At 42.0% G+C, this 21,011-nt stretch overlaps 1 protein-coding gene across 50 annotated transcripts in view; it reads right to left on the bottom strand.

Moving 5' to 3' along the window:
* Positions 1-21,011, bottom strand: part of LOC117547361 (ankyrin-3-like) — a 187,857-nt gene that overhangs the window by 7,093 nt on the left and 159,753 nt on the right. For 22 of the 50 annotated variants that reach the window (XM_034218022.1, XM_034218025.1, XM_034218018.1 and 19 more), the window contains 6 exons: positions 13,673-19,933; positions 10,059-10,133; positions 8,087-8,218; positions 7,748-7,891; positions 1,835-2,561; positions 1,057-1,249 (listed from right to left, as the gene is read on the bottom strand). In XM_034218022.1, the coding sequence (XP_034073913.1) occupies positions 1,057-1,249; positions 1,835-2,561; positions 7,748-7,891; positions 8,087-8,218; positions 10,059-10,133; positions 13,673-19,933 (7,532 nt within the window). Of the gene's footprint in view, positions 1-1,056; positions 1,250-1,834; positions 2,562-7,747; positions 7,892-8,086; positions 8,219-10,058; positions 10,134-12,109; positions 19,934-21,011 lie in introns of all 50 variants that reach the window. The other 28 variants (XM_034218010.1, XM_034218008.1, XM_034218003.1 and 25 more) reach the window with 10 other exon arrangements.

Here is a 21,011-nt window from a genome sequence, read left to right as displayed (position 1 = left end):
CACAGCACAACCAGGAAGAAACACCAAACAGCTGGTGGATCGCACCAACAAGCAGTGAGTAGCACTTCATGAAAAAAGGCTATAAAGCAAGGCTAAACAACCATATACACTAAGCCCCCCACATACACACTGTCCTTTGCACATAGACAATGTTTCCATCCAAAAAAAAAGCAAATCAATTGGATCTATCATCCATAATTGTGATGTTAATATTAAGTGTTGGTGCAGATCCAGATAATAAGTTGAAGATGGTCATTCTCCTGTCGGGTGCCATAAAACCATTTCCTGAAGACTCCAAACAACATTATGTAATTGGAATTACGGTGAACTTGATGGAAATGTGGTATTTATTCAGGCATTTGTTTGACTTTTTTGTGTATTTTATCTTAATTCAATGCATTTCAAAAAAATCAAGCATAAACAAATTCTGTGTGATATTTAAACTTCTTGAATTTGAACTCTCCAAAACACTGTTGGATGGAAACACTCTGTATGTTACACTCTCTGTCACACAAATACAACACCAAGTAAAAAACGATCTACTTTCACTCTATAAAACACACAAATGCTGAGCACACACCAGCACAGCCTCTACATTTTTGTTCTGTTTCTGCAACTGGCGCCTCTACACACACTTGTTTCGGAAAGCTTTAAGCATGTTCACTCTGCCTGGAGCCGCCACACAGCAGGCTTTACACACCTTGAGTATGACCCGTCTGCGGAACACCCTGGTGGTGACAATGGTCTCCCCATCGGAGCCGGACTCATCGATAGCACTCCGCTGATGAGGGCAGTCCAGGAGCATTGTTACAATAAGGACCAAGTGTGTGTGTGTGTGTTCTTTACTTTATGACTTAAAGGTAAGTTAAAGCAAAAATTGGAGACATTTGTTTCCAAAAAAAACCACTACAACTAAATGTAAGGCTATAAGACCTTGAATTATAACAAAATGCTATTTGGTCCACAATGACATGAGGTTTCTTCGGGAAAAAAACACATAGTTCAATAATGACAAATGAGTCCGCTAACCCCTCTGTTTTAAAGAGTGACTCTCACCTGGACTTTGTGCTGGGACCTTTCTCCTCCCTCCTCCCGTCCTCCGCTTGGTCCCGCTGTGCTGCTGTCCTCCTGAGATCCCTTCCTCTTGGCTTCCTTTTCCTTTCCGTCCCTGACGGTGTCGATGTGACCTCCGTTCTGTCGGTTGGCCTTAGCCGGGGGCTGCTCCAAAGAATCAGCCAGACTGTCGGGGCTGTGGGGGTGACATGTGGGGAGGAGATTAAATCAGATGTTACCACCAAACTACTCACAACTTGGTGTTTACTAAACGTTATTATATTCCATGATACCCACACTATATCATGTCATATTTGATTAGTCTTTTTTGTGTTGGGTGGGGTTCCTTATCTGCTTCCAGGGTCTTAAGACAGAGGATGTAATATACTATATATTATATATAGTATTCCATAATATGTTTCTACACTATACTATGTTATAATATGTTACTACCTTTCAGCTTATCTGATGTCAAATCATAATTATGACATTAGCCCAATTATTTATAATATTAAGATATTATGTTTGCATTTGTATCTTTAATCAATCCAGTCACCTGTGCTTGGAATTGCTGTTTCCAAATGCTCTTGAGAAAGTTATATTTTGGGTTTTTATTTTTTATTTTCATTATAATATCCTTATATTGTTGTGTTAATTTATTCTGCGGTATATCGGCCACGACACTCTTGAGGTATATCTTTTTCCAGTCCAGTGACAGATTTTAAGGTTAGACAAAAATAGGTTACGTTAAATGTTTAAACTAAATAAAACCAGATCCTACCTGCCGTCCTCGGTGCCGGGGCTGAGGCCGGGGGCTGCTGACTCGGCGGTTGCGCCGGACGTCTCATTTCTCCAGCCTGGAACTGAACACACGTCTTTTTCTGCTTGGTGCAATTGATCGAGAATAGCATTCATCCTCTCCTCTGTCATCTCCTCGTCCTCCAAGCCTCCTTCCAGCTTTATATCGTCCAGCAGACTCTGCAGCCTCTCCGGGGTCATCTCCTCCTCCTCCTCCTCCTCTTCCTCTTCTTCATGCCTTCCATTCCCATGAGGTGTTTCTGAGGCGGCATCCTCTCCCTGACGCTCCAAAACACCTTGTTCCTCTGCCTTCAGTTCTTCCTCTAAGGCCTCAGCGTACCCCTGTGGTCCCTTTCCTGATTGCTCTACTGCCCTTCTGTCATTATCTGGCCTGTCATAATAAACCAGCCCTGTCTTTTCTTCCTTAGAAATCTCTACTTCTCCACTGGTCAACGCTGTATCTTCTGCCCCAACAATGGGGGGCTGAGCGACACTGGAGGTGGGGCCTGGGGCGACTGTGGGGGGGTCACTGCTGGAAGTACTGGTGGTCTGAGTGAGAGAGAGGTCGCTAGGTCTAGTAAGCGTGATCTTGCTAGGGGAGTCTGCGCTAGCTTCGCCCTCACTAAAGAAGTCATCTGGGCGAAGAGGGGTGAGGGGCTGGGAGTTCAGTTCTGTGGGGGTTTGCAGTTCCAGGTCTATATTGTCGTATCCTGGGTGGATGGCAGGAGTAAAGGATTAGAGGGTGAAGGGATGCAAGAGGTAGGGAAAGACAAACACAGGGAGGAAAGGAGGGGAGGGAATGAGGGGGTAGAGCAGTGGGGGTGATGATATGAGAAACACTTGTAACATCTAAGGGTATATGTTCAAAAGTCACACAGAGAGACTTTTAAGCTGCATTACCTTGTTTTTTTTGGCAACTTGGATCAGAAGCTATAAACAAAACATTGACCTTTTATCACCTTATAAAGCTGGAATTGGGAACTTGCTAGCAAACAGTTATCTGTTTACACATGAAGTAGAAACAGCGTAACACTAGCCCTCATTCTGAATCGTATTTATGCTCCAACCAATAGTTGGGTATCAGCAAGTGTTTAAGGTCCTTACCCACTTGACAGCTTTTTAGCCATTGGATGCTCCACTTTGTTGACCAGTTGGCCGCTAGGTGCTAGCTGTCAGCTTTGGGCAGGTAGTTTACATTAATGCATTCACTCTTTTCCCCCCCTTCTTTTGATCTGGCCAATCCTTGAGAAAATACCACTAGGTGTTCTTTACCTGCTAGTTGCTACCTTTTCCTGACTGGTGCTAGGTTGGAGGCAAACAGTGGGTTTGTTAGCATTTTGACAATAATAGCAGCTGCCTTATGTTGACTGTCTTGGTTTTTTGGCCTGAAGAAACTTCCAACTATTTTCAAAATAATTAAAAAAAACGTTATGTAAAGGTGAGAGGAACTGTAGTGTAGGGGGATTATTCTCTACTGACGACCACACAGCAAATATCTTGTGAACATAGTGGAGCATTAAGCAGCTAATGAGCCAGATATTACCCTCAGTAGGTGGTAGAGACCAAAAACAGAGTGAATACAAGCTAACTGACCATTAATACCAATCGAAATGAATGGGAATGTCCCCCCATATTTGATTAATATGTAATAAACAACTGTTTTGCTTTGTTAAGAACTTGTTCTGATGCCTCCTAGTGGTCACAAAAGTAGAAGAATAAATGCTGCTTTAAGGTTTTTCTTCATTCAACACATGGAGACTCCTGTGTGACTTTGAACTTTACAGAGTAGACACATGATCAGATCACAAGATGAAAACAGAGAAACCAAAGTACCAAAGACAGAATATAAAAAAATAAGATTGAAACTTGATCTGCATCTCATTTATATATTTGAACATGAACATTCAGTCTGTTTTATGACTGTTTCATACGGTTTTGTTTTCAAACTGGAGCTTAATTCAGCCACACCTTTTGTTAAAGCACTTAACCCTAAAGAAGCCTGACTTCAGCTCATCCTCTCAAACATTGTGTGAATGTTAGAGTATTAGACAAAGCTTAAAGTAGAATTCAGGTAGGTTAGTTGTGTTGTTTCAACAAAAGGCAGAGAGGAGCAAAGCAACACAGGCCTCTAAATGTAAACTTCAGGGACAGAGCGATCCTTCCTGAAGTAAGAAGGGATGCCAGGAGGGAGGGGAGAGGGAGGAGGGGAGGGACGAAGCAAAGGGGGAGAAGGTGAGTGATAATTTAGGGGAGGAGAAGGGGGGCAATGATGTGGGGCAGAAGGAAGGGGAGGAGAGGGTGAAGGTGAAGGAAATAGTAAGGGGGGAGAAGTGGTAGGAAGTGGAGGAGGAGTGGAGGCACATATGAAAGATGGAAAGTAGGGAGGAGAATGAGAAGATGTGGAAGAAGGGGAAGAAGAGGGAAGAGGGGGGGACAATTTAACAGTTGGAGGAGACGGAGAAAGGGGAAGAGACTCAAGAGGGAGAGGAGAAATGGAGGAAGAGGTAAGAGGTGAGGACAGACTGGGGGTTAAGGCAGGGAAGCGACAAGAAATGAACGGAGGAAGAGAGAAAAATGAGGAGCAGCTAAAAGGGCTTTCAGGGGAGGAGGGGGGAGGTTGGGGGTAAGAAGGAGCAAAGAAGTGAGGGAGAACAGGAGTGACAGGCAGGACGTAAATGGGAGGTAAACAAGAGGGAGACGGGAAGTGAAAGACAATGGAGGAAGTAGGGTCAGCAGGAGGAAGGGGGAGAGAGAAAGGAGCGATATGGCTGGGATGAGAGGGATGAAAGGAAGAGAAGATAGAGGTAGAGGAGGGAGGAAGAAGAGCTACAGGCTGAAGGGTTTGACAACACAAGGAAAACGTGGGAGACCTTAGAAGTTTCAGAGCTATTACAAATATTCCAACCACAAGAAACAAAACGAAACAGAAAACAACCGTTAGACAAGACTTGGATGAAAAGACAGATAAATGCACAGACAGTGAGGTGAGCGATGAAGTCTTAGTGTTTGAGAAGCTGCAGAAGCAAACGCATTGCACACTACTGTCATGGGATTGCTTATCTTTCGGTAGATAAGCAGGAATAAGCTCCTAAGTGAATAGCGATAGCATCTTCCGGAACAGTGGAGAGAGAAATAAGGGGGGAAATATATTGTCTGGCTTTGTCTTGCATCAGGACAGGCTTTGGGATGTAGGTAAAGTTTGTTGAGCTGAAGATTCATTTTCTTAGAGGAACTAAGAAGTAGGACAGGCGCTGGGAATGCTGAAAGGCTGGGTTGTATAGGCAGGATTTTTTAAATAATGAGATTCATAGACCAAATTTCCCCGGAGTAAACCCACACTCTCTAAAGACATATTTGGCTAGCCTTCAAACAGCTGTGGTGTCCTAATTCCATAAATAATCCTAACATACAGTAATTACTATGTATTTTGTACTAACAGGAAGTTATGTATACACATTACAATATGTCACTTAATACATATCGAATGCCACTACCAATTAAACCTCACAAAAAAAAAAACTATTTAAAAAACGTTTTGAAGTGTTTTTCTAGCTGTCTCAACTAAATGAAATCAAATCTTTTTGTATGTGCTCCTACATTTCCTTTGCAAATGTTTCATCTTCTGTGCAGCACCAAGTATTTGTGCATGCTTTTGTAAGTACAATATTGTAGATTAAACACAAACTCACAGACTGATTGTTTTGAGTTTACTAATCTAGATAAATAGCCTGAATGTAATGGCAGCTCACACTACAGACTGAAAATCGACTCATACCAAAACACCAACATTCCCAGAACAAATATTCAAATGACCTTGTTGTCCTCAAGATTAAAGTTATTTTGAAAGGGCAATATGGGCGGGGATATGATAATGCAAATTGATGTGGATGTCATCCATTCAGAAGCTACACTGGGATCCAGAAGCTGCTGAAGTTAGCATAGGTAGCCAGCGGTGGGAATTAGCCGGTTAGTGGTGTTTAGCGCTGAGGAGGTTGCTGAAGGAGTTAGTCACTCAGAAGCAGAGGAGGAGGAGAGAGGAGGAGGAGGAGCGGCGGGGAGTCTGCTGGTCTCAAAGCAGGAGAAGCTACAGAGGAGTGTAGAGGCTGGAAGGCTCCGAGGAACCCAGGAGATGAGAGGTGCAGCTAACAGCAGTAACACAGAAGCATCAATATACACTGTACACTTCGAAAAAAGGCGTTTCATTTTCAACTCATCTGTGAGCGTCACCTAGGACAGAGCGCATTCATACATCAACGTGAGCAAGCGCTCGTGCATCATGTGTTGAAAAGGCTGCACCCATTTGAAGAGTGCCAATATCATTAGCGCAGGCAGCCTCACACGGAGCCAAAGCCATGCATTTTGTGGGTTTTATCTGTTAAATGTTGGCTGCATTTTAAATCATCTTTGCAAAAAGATCCACTGCTTTCATAATAAAGCAAAAGTAACGCTGACCTTTGTGTTAAGATGACTTTCAGAAACACAAGTAGACAGAATGGCAATGAGACCCATTTCAGAAGTATGACTCAAAAAGTGCCTGGATAAAACTGTAGTTAAATCTACAGACTGCTGAAAAGTGTTGATCCGATTGGTTTCATTGACAAGCAAAGGAACAACCTTGGAGAAATGTGTGGTTGTTTGCTGTTGGAAAAAAAATCAAGTACATAATTGATGAAATGGTGGATGAAGTACTCAAAAAGAGAATACGTTAGTCCTCATGCAGCAGGGTGGTTCCAGTCATTATCATATACATTACATTATGTAGTTATTATCAGCAATGCATTACCATTTAAAGAGCATTTTACTGTTGCAGTTTGACAAACTATTTTTATGGTATATGCATTTTTTGTAGTTTAAATATTAATCTGTTAAGTAATTGGTAACTTTAGCTAACAGAGTAGTAAAAAGTAAAATATTTCCCTTTGAAATGTAGCCGAGTAAAATCATGAAGTAGCAGAAAAGGTAAATACTCAAGTAAACGGTACCTCAAAGTATACTGTAATACTTGAGTACATTTGTTCCAAAGAAATGCAAATGTGCAAATATCTGAACAAAATATCAATGGTCAGATTGCATTGTGGGTAATGTAAGCACCAGTAATTGACTAGAAATAAGAACGCTGTGGTAAAAATACACAATATCAATCAACTATCTGTAACAAAAGGCACATCGTCATCACATTTCTGAAATGCCCCTCATTGGCTCTGTCAGATGAGCAGATACTGGTAGCTGCCACATTTAGTTTTCATTTAAGAGGATAGAGAGAAAGTTAGAAAGAGGGAAAGCCTTGCCATGCTGCTTAAAGCAAGCATGCTGTTATTAAAAATAGTTTTGTATGTATTTTCTAATAGCATATGACAGAAATTGAAATCATGAACCAAGGCCGTCAACATTCTGACAAATGAGTTTCAACATAATTATCAACACATTCATCAGATGGGAACGAGACAGCGGTTCATTAGCTGCTTACATTTGCTTCATGATCATGCTTTTTAACCGTTTATAACATACATACTAAAAAGTCTCATGTACCCAAAATGGTACAGATTTTTAGCAATAATCACCCACAAATCTATCACTTGCCATTAACGTTCCAATGACTGAGTGCTTAAGTTAAATGCACTGCCCAGTGTTGGAAAACTAACAAGCTGAGTGGGGTGACTAATCAATAAGGACAACTCTAATGCTATTACTACCTGATGGTCCATTTACTGATTTGCTCAATGAACCTGCTGGAGCATTAAGTATTTTCGGTTCAAGTTCCATTGTTTGGTCAGGCCTGATTGGTTGTAGTATTATTTTGAAGTTGGACTATCTATCTGAGAGAGGAGGTGAAGAAGGGTGAAGGGATAGACTGAGAGATAGACTGATAGTTCAGCTAGGGTGGGCTACACTTTACCATCGGACTGATCCGGGAATACTGCGTTATCATCGGCAAAGCAGCGTGTGCCTGAAATGTTACCGTAGTCAAATATGGGCCCTTCCAGCAAAGTCACAATATCCAACCGATTGATCTTAGTCAGCACCGCAGTTAAAGCATCCGCTAGGGAGGAGAGAGACGGAGAAATAGCATTCACAGTCATGTTGTGATACTATAAAAAAGTAATATTGCCAGCTATATTGATTAATTGTTTTCATAAAGTAGCAACCAATATGTATTCTCATTTACGAGAAAAACTAGATATAACCTTGAATGGCAATAGCATTTTTCTGTGTCACATGAACAATCACTGCTTACTTGTGGCGTTTTTACCGTCCCTGTACACCCATTTCTTAAGGAGCATGAAGCTCTGTGCTGTCAGGGAGTTGGGGTTCTCCACTCTGATAAAGTTGATCTCATCCACAGAGAAATCCATCTCCCTGGCCAGCTCTGTAACAACACAAACACCAGAAATATACATTTTTTTACGAGAAAGTCAAACCATGCAAATGCCATAATTTGTTGATCAATGGGTCGACATTACATGAATCTAATTTCCAATTCCTGCTCCTCGGATAGCCTTATTTCCGGAAATGATATCAGGTTTTCATTGACACATGCCACACCCTTTTACCAAGTTTGGCCAGTGGTTTTCAATAATTCTGCTGACTAACAAACTGACCAACCAAGCCAAGGTTATAAAAACGTCTGCACTGTGATTTAGTCACTATCTGACAGAATCACAAATCGACTTTGCAAAAGGGTACAAAAACGCCTCCACACATGCAGATACTTTAGAAAACAGAGAGTTATCTGATGACAAGCTGCGGACTGAAACATCACGTGAGGTAAACAAGTTGCTGCCAAAGGGATTTACACAGGGTTACGTGTGTAGCAATGCAGAAAGGCAGAAATGATATATAGCAAGAAAATATATATGGAGAGCAAGGCTTTCTAAATTATATTTCAGATATGCAGCTGATATAATTATGATGATTATAATTCCCCTTCCAACTGATCTGTTTTCATGTAACAAATAAACGTGATTGCTTATGAAACATAGGGGCTGGACATATTTTTATCGGATGAAAAAATATCAATACTTGTGTGGATACGTAAATATATTTATATTGCCAAACACTGTGCCAAAACCTAATGAAGGCTTCTCGTACAGACAAGCATAAGGGCTATAAATATGAAACTGCGAGAACATTATGTTCAGCAGATCGTTCACTGCTGCTCTGCAACAGGAACACACATTAAATATGGATTAGGTTCCACTCACTCAGTCACTGCATCGGACAGACAGTCACACAACTATGCCCACTCATACGCAGTACAGACGACGCCCATGTACACACGACTGCTGTGCACACACACGGTGACGCCCACTCATCCACACACATGCAGGCAGGCGTGGGGCAGTGCTGCAGTGCAGGTGGTCAAGCTGGGACTAAACTGCAGAGGCCACACCCTATATAGCTGCTCATAAACAAAATCATCCTACTATGGCTCTTACAGATTTCAACACAAAGATACATGACATGGAAGGACATCAATTCATTGCTATAATATATTTTCCCTTGTAAAATGTGAAACGTAATAAAAATGAAAATGTATTAACTCACTTATTTGCTTGTGTGATGGTGCTTAGTTTTCAGTCGACTTCAAACTGAGTTTTGACTATTTGTACTACTTTCATGCTCTAACGTGTTCTGACGATGATGTTTTTGACTCTAAATGCCACTGCAGTACTGCTCAGTTAAAACAGTTGTGACCACCAGATGGCAACACACACTATAAAACTGTTAGTGTGAGAGCTGTGCACAGTCCAGCTCATTTATTTTTGACATACGTGGGTGTTCTTCAAAATTCACATGCTGGATATGCAATGCGGGTATCAATATCTAATCAGTGCATGTGCTGGATGAATATTTCAGTTGTTCAATGTTGTATCAATTAACTTAATCCTATTCTTGCTTTAGAATAGAATAGAATTGGAGGGATGAAACCCTCTTTAATGGTCACACATGCAGAGCACACACAGTGACATTTGTTCTCTGCTTTTAACCCATCCTTGTACCAGGAGTCTACTACTAGGAGCAGTGGGCAGCTATTGTACAGCGCCCGGGGAGCAATGGGAGTGAGGGGGGAAGAGGGATGTCCGGTGCCTTGCTCAAGGGCACCCTACAGCTCCCAGTCCAAGCCCCTACTGACTGAGCCACTGCCGGCCTTAGTTCTGAGGTTGTTGAACATGAGGTGTGAAGAAGTGAGATGTGTGTAGACTCACCAGTCCAGCTGAGTCCGAGGTGGTCGGCTACTATTGCCATGCGAAGGTCTGTTCTCTCACAGGGACTCTGAGGGCCTGTGCAAGGAAGCATTGAAGGGCAGGACACAACAATTAACATGTTATATGATGTCGATAATCCCCCCCAAAACTAAATGTTGTTCTCAGTATGAGACACAAAAAATTACTATCTAAAATGGCTACATAGAGGATCAATGATGAAAGAAAAAAGATTGGGATTGTGAACTGAAAGTTTGTCTGTTTCAAACTGAAGACATTAATGTTGTTTAACTATAAGCACTCCTAAATACCTAGTTAATGAGTTTTTGTTTTTTATGTGATATTCATATTAAACCCTTGTGTTGTTCACTGAACAAAAATAAAGACTAGCTTTAGCTCACCGTCCCAGGTTTCACCTCTAAGAGAGAAAAACAAAGTTTTTCTGGCCAGACTCCTCAATGTTTCAATTTAGATAATGGAGGCTCGGTGAAATAAAAAGCTTTTAGACATTTCTTTGGACACAATTCATTTTCTTACTGAAAATGATATGAGAAGATCGCTACCACTCACTCTGATTTCAATACAAACTGGATCCAGAAAACTGTTAGCTTAGCTTAGCATGAAGACTTAAAAGTGGGGGAAACAGCTAGCTAGCATTGCTCTGTACAAAGGCGGAAAGCACTCTATCTACCAGTACTTCTAAGCTCATTAGTTAACACATGATATTGAATGTGTTTAATCAATACAAAAACAAAATAGTGAAAAAAGAAGCTGTGGTTTTTCATGGGGTTAGGTGTAGGATTAAGAGTATTTACCAAAAGTTTGAACTATTCCTTTACGTTTTACAATGGACTCTTTATAGGGGTATTTGTCTTACTTATTTTTCTTTGAATTACTACCTCACAAAAGATTGAGTATTGTACTGTAACAGTGGAGATTATCATACCAACCAGGATAACCAGGATACATAAGTCAATATATATGAAATATCAAACAAACTTCTTTTTGACTAGCTCTAGTAAAGAACATCACTGAGGCAATTAAGACAATAAGAGATACGTTTAAAAGCATGAAGATCGGTGAGGCCAGAAAAGAAAAAAAAGTATTACATTTCCCACTAAGATGTTTGACAACAAGTAGTATTAGTATGAGTAGTAAAGGTTTAAAGAGTTAAAGAGTTTTGAAACACATCACTGACAACAAACGATCTACCATCAGGCAACATTCCCTCACACTGATAAAAACAGTTCATGGCTTCAACTTGAAATCAAAAATAATCTAGCCGCACCAACTTTTTCTACCGACAGACTACACTGTTGTGCAGCCGACAACTATTTGATAGGCAAGTTCAGCCGATGAATTGGTTTCACAGTGTTTTTAGAGAGCAAAAGTATCACAAAATGATTTCTACAAACCAGGCAAGCAGACCAAAACAAACACAAGGTCATATTTTCCCAGAAAATCTTTTTACATCTACAGTAGGGACCTAATTAATGTTGAGGGTGAAAGTGAGCGGTGTGGTGTCATCATGTGGTGAGGTGCGAGGCTAACTTGATCTGTTGAGTGATATGAAAGTGAGAATGTGTGTGGCAGCCTATAGGACCCCGCAGTGACAGAAAGGAGTAGAAATTACTCTTAACTTAGCCCCTCAAGTGTACTTTCTTGCAAACCAATACTGACAACTAAAACGAGTTGGCTGATTTTGGAATTGTAGTTCTTGTGCATCGAAGACTTCCCTATAGTCTGATGTAAAGCTCCCACACCATGAGGTAATAAATCCACCATCCTATTACGTATTCAGACAGCCCTTACCCTAACCGCTTTAAATCATCATCAGTGAGAGAACCAGGGACAAATATTGAGTGTTGCTGATTCTGTCATCGAATCATAGCCTTTACCTCTTTGTCTAAATCAGACAGCACAGGACACAGATGACAAGAACGACAGGAAGAAGAAGTGACAGCTACACTTACAACGTCACATCACAGGGCACCCACAACAGCTACATGCATATCAGAGATAAAGATAAAGATGTTTAGAAAGAGTTTACAAACTAGTCTGGTTATCTGTGACAGGAGCCGTGATTGGTTGATCAACCTGATTCCCTTCCTCCTTCTGCTCTTGCTCCTTCCCAAGTGTCCGCCTACTCTTCCTCCTGCTCCTCCTCATCCTCCTCTCACTGCTGGCCTGCTCAACCTCAGTTCTCACATCTCTAGCAGATGTTGTTGATGTGGTGGTGCTGGTGGAGGTGGAGGTGCGTGAAGGGCGGGAACTTCTAGAAACTCTAGATGGTTCTGACAAGGAAGTGTTCCTGGTAGTGCTGTGGCTGCAGCTCTCTTCGTCCTCAGTGGGCAGTGTTTTCCCTTCTAACTTTCTTTCAGCCTCCTTGGCAATTCTTTGGTCCAAATGTTTTCCTGCCTGGCTATTAACCAACCTTGTTTTAACGTTTTTTGAGAACACTGCACTGTTTTTTCTCCTCGTCTCATTTGTGCTACCTATACCAGCGGTTTTTACTGAACTGCATCTGTGTTCAGTACTCACTCTGCCTGTACTTGGTTGTTTATTACTCCTGTCTGTTTTAGGACTTCTATTACTAACCACAGATTGAGTTTGAACCTGCTTTTTCTCCTGGGAAACAGAGGAGTTTTTCATGGATTTCATTACTGGAATTCTTGATTTAGGAATTACATTCTTAAAAGGGTCTAGTCTTTCCCTGAAATTATTAATTGAATGTTTTCTTACATGATCTTTTACTACTTGTTGACTTTCACTGCATATTTTGTGGCTAGGCGCCCATAATGGTAATCTGGATTTGCATATCTTGCCTTTGACCTCTTTGGCTCCTGTGTTTGTTATTGCTATATTGGTATAATCCCTGCCCTCCCTGCTGTTTTCTAGCTGGCTGAAAGATGGTTCTATCCTGCTGACCTCCAGCAGAGTTGACCCTGAAGCAGACAACAAGTTAAACGCAATACTGCCGCCCACCTGAATGATGTCTGAATGGACACAATGGGAGTCAGGGATGTTTCTACTGGCTTTGTTGCTCCATGTTTGGGGATTGCTAATCTGTTGTGAGGATGCAGAAGACGAATCTGCGCTTTGGTAATAAGTGTGATTTTTCCAATCCAAATGGTTGGAAGTACCTGAAGGAATTCTTTGATTAGTATAATAATCTGTGATGCCTGATGGTCTATTATTCAAATAGTTATCTGTCACACCTGATGTATCAAAAGTAGGATAATCTGTATAGTTTGAGGTTACAGAATAATAACTATCTACAGTTGTCTCTGAGGTTGTGTCATTCGAGTGATCAAAGATGTTTGGTATTCTACAATTAGAACTGCTATTTGAAGCATTAGACGGTTTATCAGTTGACACCTTGAATCCTGTTCTAAAGGTGGAGAATGTTGGCTCCATATTGGAAGTTGAGTCTCTGCATGTGGTGTAACTGGCAGTCGGATTTGATATTTCTAGCTGGACAGTAGTAGTCTGAATGGATATTTGAGGGATTAGTAAAATATTTGTGGGATCCTGAATATTAAAGTCCCCATGTTGCAAGGAGGAATCAACCTCTGAATCCCTAACCCTGTACCTGCCCGCCGAGTAGTAATGCTCACCAATCTGAAAAAACTGGAGCCTCTCCTCCACCATGTCCCTCTTGCTCATATCAATCGCACCACTGCGTGTCATCTCGAACATTTTCCCTTCATGGAAGGGGAATGGGTTTGGCTCGCTCGTCGGCGTACTATCGTCTGTTGGTGTTCGGGCTGGTGTAGTGTCTGGTGTTGTAGCCTGAGACTGGTCATCCACTGCCAGTCCAAAAGGCTTAGGCTCACCATTGCTTCCCTGTGTCCCTCCCATGTCAACAACTTCTTCTTCTCCACCTTTACTTGACCAGGGATCAAAGTCCAGCCCCTTTGTGGCAACAGTCTTAAAAGGAGAGTTAAACTCCTCTTCTAACTTATAACTGAAGTAAGTGTCTGAAAAGCCCTCCTTATCTGACTTATTTTGTTCTTGACCGTTCACCCCATCCTTACTAACACCATCAGGTGACCCACCATTAGGGGGGGAATCATTTTTGAATGTGTCCTTTTGACATTCCTCTGGGGTTTTCTCCTCTTCAATAACTTCCAGTTTGGTTGGAGGAAAAGAGCGGTCTGTGGACCTAAATGTGTCTGTTGCCCAGACGTCTCTCCGACTGTCTGGAAGGCCAAACAGATGTAAATCTGCCTGCTCACACAGTCCATCATCCTCATCTTGAAGTTCATATCCATCCAGGGAATCTATTTCTGTCGCATCTGTGTCATGAGAAAATTCTGCAGTTGTGGCTATAGAACAGTCTGTGATTGACTGGTCATTTCCATTTTGTTCATAGTCATATTCCTCTCCTTTGCCATTAGAGCCTTTACAACCATTGGAACCATTAGAGCCATTTGTCTCACCATTAGATTCCTTGTTGTTTCCGTTTTTGTCATTTTTTTGGGGTATTGAGGCCTTTTCTTTCTCCTTCCTCTTCTCTTCATCCTCAGCACCTTTGAAACTAAGTTTCTTACAAGGAATTGGTTGAAAGATTGACCCATCATCATCTTCCTCTTTATCATTTGATTGACTGTCATCTTCCCCTGGGGACACAGGCGAAGGAGGTTGGATACGTATTATTGGCTCTGTTAGCAAATGCTTGTCATGTTCTTCCTGTAAGTTCACCTCCATCATTTCTGTCTCAGTATCTGAAGAGGCACATGAACCCTTCCTTTCTCCGTCTGACTTTTCTGAAGAAGAGTCCAGAGGAGGAGGGGGAGGGAACTCAATATAAGCAATACCTTTGTCTTTTGAGACCTCTTGATGCTCATGCTCTGTCATTCGATCATACTTGCCATTAGCTTCTGTTTCTTGCTGGTTGGAATCATCAACTACTTCCTGCTGGTTATCATTATCTTTTGATTCTTGCTCATTAGCATTTGCAAGGTCTGCTTGGGTGCTGTGAGCACTAGTTTTGCTTTCTTGTAGGGCCTCTTTAAAAGAGAAAACAACTTTGCTTTGGTTATCTTCCTCTGATTCTTCAGATACCTCCATGATAGGACTGGGTTGTCCTAGCATGAATCCCATAAAGCCATCAGGGCTCTTGGTCGTGAGATCATAGCTGACCTCCTCAGAGCTGGGGGTCTCTGGTGTAAGGGGGCTTTTCCCTGAGCTATCTATGAAAGATACCTGTTCTAGTGTATCATCGTCAGGGCTTATGGGGCTGAGGGCCAAATTAGATTTCTGCTTGACTGTGTAAAGTGCCCCCTTGGCTTCCCTCTCTGCCTGCCTTCCGACCTGGACACTGACATAAACAGGTAATGTTTTGATTCCTTTAAAATTATCTTTGGTTGTTGTAGTAGTGGGAGGGGTTATGACTTTCTCCAGTGTGTCTCTAGGGCTTGAAAGGTTATTCGAGTTGGAGTCTCTGGGTGCATTATCTAAAATTTCAAAAGTCCGATTTTCATCGGTTTTTATTGGGGTTGTCACAGGGCTTGTCTGTATTTTGCTTTTAGATAATGTAGGTATCTGTGAAGGTTTTGTCTGTTTCTTTGTGAGGTCATTATCCAAAGTAGAAGGCAATCTTACAGGAATTTGGGATTCTGTCTTTTTCCTAAGGTTTTTATTCAGTATTTCTTCTGTGTCTTTTCTCAAAATCTCAGCTATCGCTTCTTTGGAAGCAGACTCAGTTTTTGTGACTTGTTGACACTTTGTAGCATCACCATTTTTCTCTAATAGTTTGGTATTATTATGGACAACAGCGGCCTGGACCTTTTGACTTTTATTGCTTTCTTTGATGTCCCGAGTAACAGCGGAAGATATATCTTTACCTTGAGTAGTTGCTTTATGACTCTCAGTTTCACAAATCTGTCTTTGCAACGGGGGCTCTGCAATATTTTTATTTGGTGACTTGTCTCTTGTTTGTTTTGGGGCTTTAGATGTTGGCGATTTTAAAGCAGCTTTACTGTCTGTGGCAGCACATGTGTCCTTCTCTATATCCATTGCTGGGGTTACTTCTTCTAAAGTTTCACATACTTTTGAAGTTGTTCCTCCAGTAAAAAATTGATAAACAGGAAGTTTGCTATCCTGTAGTTTCTTTACTGATGGTTTTGGCTGCACCGGGGGAGGGACTTTGGTTGGACTAGACTGAGTTTGTTTCTGAGCTTCAGATTCAAACTTCATCCTCACAGCACTGACTTTGGATGTTGATTTTACATTAGAGGGTGAAGAGGGTTCAGACTCACTGGTTTTTGTTTGTGGTTTAATTTTATCCTCACTGCTATGAGGGAGCTTGCTTTTCTGGGGACTGCTTGGTAAGCTAGAACTTTTATTTTCTGTTGTAGTGGTACGGTCAAACATTTTCCCAACAGAAGGCTCTTTAAGTTTGCTTTTATTGAAGCCCTCCTCTGCTTTAGGTTTCTGTAGTATTTTCTCAGGGGTACTGCAAGCTGAGCTAGGCCATGACCTGGGTTCCTTTGGCTCTCGTCTAACAGGCTTTTTCTCAGGAGACTGCAATTCATCATTGAGCTTTTCTGTTTTGTCACGGAAAAACTGTGATACCTCACTAAGTTTTTCTTCAGCTTCCTTTACAGTTTGATCCACCCTATCCTCATAAAGAAGCTTATCCCTGCTCCTGTCATGTTTGTCCTCTGTAAATCGCATCCAAACAGCATGTTTTGGGCTGCCCTGCTCTGTGGAGTAATGAAGCACTGTCACCTTATCAAACTGAGATGGTTCATCCCGCTGCACAAATGTACCAGATATTGGGGACCCATCTTTTGAAGACTTAGAAGCAAACTCTCTTTTTGGGCTTCCATGTTGCTGACTCTCAGTACCACGGCTACAACTCTCCTCAGAAACTTGGTGGCGTTTTTTGTCAGTCACTATTGCTGAATCCTCTGTGTCAGAGTGAGACAGTGATGATGTTTCAAGTTTCTCTGAGAGGAGCATTTTCTCAGCAAACCTATATGACTCGCCTCTGATTTCTGATAGTTCATCATCACAGTATTCTATGGAGTTCTGGCTCAATAGTTTTAGGGCTTTATAAGAATCATCTGCTATCAACTGGGCAGAATTTGGGCGACTGTCCTCCTCCTGTGACACTGGGGTGTTGACGCGAGATGTATCTAGAAAGGAGGGCAGGGATTCCTCAACAGTAAGCTCCTCCTCTTCCTGTTGGGCTTCATAGTCATCCGTTAGTTCCTTAATCCCATGGTCACCTTTGTAGACATAAAGCTCAGGGTGTTTCTTGGTTTCCCTGATAATAACCTCAGTCGGTTCTGCTGTGCTGTGGCCCTTTTCAATATGAACCTCAATTATCCTTTCGACTTTAGGTTTAGATTTAATGTCTCTGTCAAGAAACCTAGGAGTCAGCTCATCACCTTTGACTGAATCCTGACTAGCCGTGTGTTCAAAAAGGCCTGCCAGATCTTTAGATGGGTCCCTACCTGACTGGAATGCTTTCATGATATCTCTAACTGACATACCTTCTTCTATCATCTCTGCACAATCAGTCAGTTGGGGCTTATGATAGACCATTCTAGTAGTAGTAGTAATATGAGTTTCCTCTTTAAGACACACACTTTTGTTTTCTTCCGGTATTTTCATTTGTAAGGCTTTCATGGAGCTCATTGAAGCTGCATCTGGCTCTAAAGAGGGGAAAGCACATGCAGCTTCCTCAATGAGTATAGGCCCAGAAGGATCATCAAGTTGTTCAAAGCCCCTCATATGGACAGCTTCAGTCCTGGTTTCAGTAACAGAGGGAGGAATGGGCAAATCTGTGAATAAAGGCTTTGGTCCTGTACTCTCTGCACTCTGAGGAGCAGAGGGTGTCTTTTCACTCCTTGTCTCAAACCCGCTGTCTGACAGGGGACTCTTATCCTGCTCGTGAGAGAGGTCCTCTGGGGACTCCAAGATAGTGTCACTCCCTTGATATGATGACTCAGAAAGTTTACTTAGGTCCTTCTCTGATGGAGACCTGAGCATGCCTGAGACAGGCGGAGGCATTTTGAGTTTGTGCTCTTGTATTGACATTGATGGTTTAAGAACACGTTTCTGTTTTTCTTCCCCTTCCCTTTTTGCCTCCTCCTCGTGCCTACTTTTCAACTCTGCCATTCTTGAAAGAGAGCTGGCGCCAATATCATTTGTTAAATAATCTACTACTTTACTCAACTGTAAGTCTTTGCTTGAAATGGACTGCGGCTTCAGCAGGAGAGTGTTTTCCTCAAAAGGAGGGTAATTGTCTGAGAGGGCACAACTTTGCGCCTCCTCAATTTCATCTTTGGAAAATTCTTCCCATTCATCCTCAGATGCTCTGTCTTTACCTGCATTAACCCTACTCTCAGTCTTGATATCTTTCTGTAATAGCCTACAGACCTTAACTAAGTCTTCTTTAACTTTCTCCACTAGCGTAAATGGCTCCTCATCCTCTAACTTGGTTTCTTTAGGAGTGCCAGTTTGAGATGTTTGAACTGTTTTAGCTGCAGTCTGTGTGTCAATCTGTAGGATAGCCGTCATTCTGATCAGATCCTCTTTCATGTCTGCTACATCTTTTAGTATCTCTTGGTTGGAAGTTCCCGTTGGGTGGATGATGGGCGGCGTGATAAACGGAGGGGATTTAAGTTGGGACTTTATTTTTGATCCAGTAACACAGGAAGACAAAGAGGAAGAAAATGAAGATGAGGCACGGGAAGAATCAGGCAGTGCCATTTTGAGAGACCCTGGCCCTGGTTTGACAGGGGTCTCTGGAATGACTAACGAAAACACTGGTACAGTTAGTGTGTTAGAAGAAACTGCCAAACTGGAGGAGGCGGCTACAGATCTCAAAGAAACATAAGCAGAGCTTGCTGTTGCAGACCTGCGTGAGGTGGACAACGATCTAATAGTGCCATAGCCTGACACAGAACAAGAGTCTATAGCTTCATTTATGGCTGCGCTAACACCAGAGGTTGCTGCTTGGGTGGTGGCCTGTATTCTCTCCTGAAGGCTGCTACTTCTCTCCGAGAGATTGCGAGACGAAGGGGAGGATGGTGTGGAGGAAGAGGATGGATATTTAATTGGAGAGACTGATCCATTCATCGTGGACAATTCTGAGGAAGCTATGGTTGTCTGTCCAGTTGAGGAGAGTGATGAGAGGGAGGTTCTTCCTCCTCTCGATGCAAGTGTTGAATCTACAGAGGTTTTTAACGAGGACAGGCCTGACATGCTTTTAACAGAGGAATCTGTCACAATTGTGGACCCAAGGGCAGTTTTAAAAGGCAAATTAGAATTGTACAAGTTGTAGGATGACTTTGGCGATGCTGGAGCAGTAAGAGAAGCTGATGACCTCTCTGGTACAGAACCATTTGGTATGGAGTGAAGTGGGGAAGTCCTTGATGTGTATGCTGAAGCAAGGTTTTTGATAGATGCTGGGTCTGTGGCAAGTTTACATGGGCTTCCAGAAGACACAAAGCTGGCAGACCCCTGTACAGGGTACTGACCCAGCTGGACAACAGTTTTAATGGGTGAAGGCATAGTCCTGTAAGACCTGATGGGGGATGAGAACACATTGTCATCAACAGGTTTAACTTGAGTAGGTGGTGGTGGTGGTGGAGCTCCCAGGGTAGTTCTGATTGTTGCAGCGCATGCAGGTGAAGGGGAAGATAGGGGCCAGGAGGTTTTCAATGGAGAAGCAGCTGGTGAGCCTGCCGGGGAATCGGTACATGTGAGGGAACACCCCACTCCGACTGGCCTTGTTTGGCCAGGGACGGTAATAGGAGCAGTCGACCATGGTGGGTAATGTCTGGTTGGAAAGACAGGTTTGTGAGGGTAACCAGCAGGCAGTGTTCTTGCTGTTGTGCTCCGCTGCTCAACGGCCGTTTCTTCAGGTGAATTTAGAAATAAAGATAAAGAAGGAATGGAAAAAAATAATAACAAAAATGTGGAGTTGTAAAGGTAACATAAAATGATGTTGGGGAAGGAAAAGAAAGAAAAAATGTGTAAGAAGAAGAGATAAGAGGAGGAATATTTGGTCAGTGACGCAGTCCTGGTATCAAGGAAGGAAAAATTGCAGTTTTATGATGTGCTGATATTTGAGTATTGATTGAAGATGGAGTTATGAAAAGAAACGGTTGTGTTTCCGTGTGAATTCAGGATTAGTACATGACTCAAACAGCGAAAACAACATAATGAATAAACGCAACAAAACACAAACAGCAGCAAAATAAAATCCCAAAGACAATGGCTTGGACTGACAATTGAGAACATAAAAATGGTAAGACAAATGCACCAGGATCAACATAAAAACAACTTCTCTCTTTGGACTTCTGATGTTCTGAACATCAGCCTATGGGTTCTGGCTCTAATTTCAATCCGCTTCTTAAAGTGCCTTTTATCTGTTTGGTTCAAACGTTGAATGAAAGGTTTTAAAAGACAATTTAGACACTATGATACAACATAGCCAATGGCTCCAGAAGTTTCAATTTTTCTATAATTATACAACAAAACAAATGACAAAATGTGTTTTCCAAGACCTAGGTGTTGGCCCATTTTGTCATGCAAGATTGATAAGAACTGGTGACAAGCACAAAGTGTGAAAAACTGGAAAAGACACCCAAAAGAAAGCTAAACTCAAGACCTCCTATCATGCATGTGTATCCCACAAAAAGCTGCTACATCACCACAAAGCCAAATGAACTCAGAGGGGACAAATGAAGAATAAATACAATTTTACTTTGACTGCCTCTCAAATGCCAACGACATTGTGATGGTAAGTCAAAGAAAACGTTTGATGTTGCTGTATTAGGACTTCTAAAACTCAGCAGTGGAAGGCAACCAAACAAACCCAGAAGAAATACAACTCACAATGTGGGCAAGCACAGCACAAAACCAACTCATTGACTCATGCAAACATATGTACCATGTTGTAAACAGGCATGTGAACAGTGCATGTTATGTGGG

This window comes from Gymnodraco acuticeps, unplaced genomic scaffold (genome assembly GCF_902827175.1).
Source record: "Gymnodraco acuticeps unplaced genomic scaffold, fGymAcu1.1, whole genome shotgun sequence".
Taxonomy (NCBI): Eukaryota; Metazoa; Chordata; class Actinopteri; order Perciformes; family Bathydraconidae; genus Gymnodraco; species Gymnodraco acuticeps.
The sequence above is the reverse complement of the archived record's forward strand: the minus strand, read 5'-3'. Positions and strand labels throughout refer to the sequence as shown.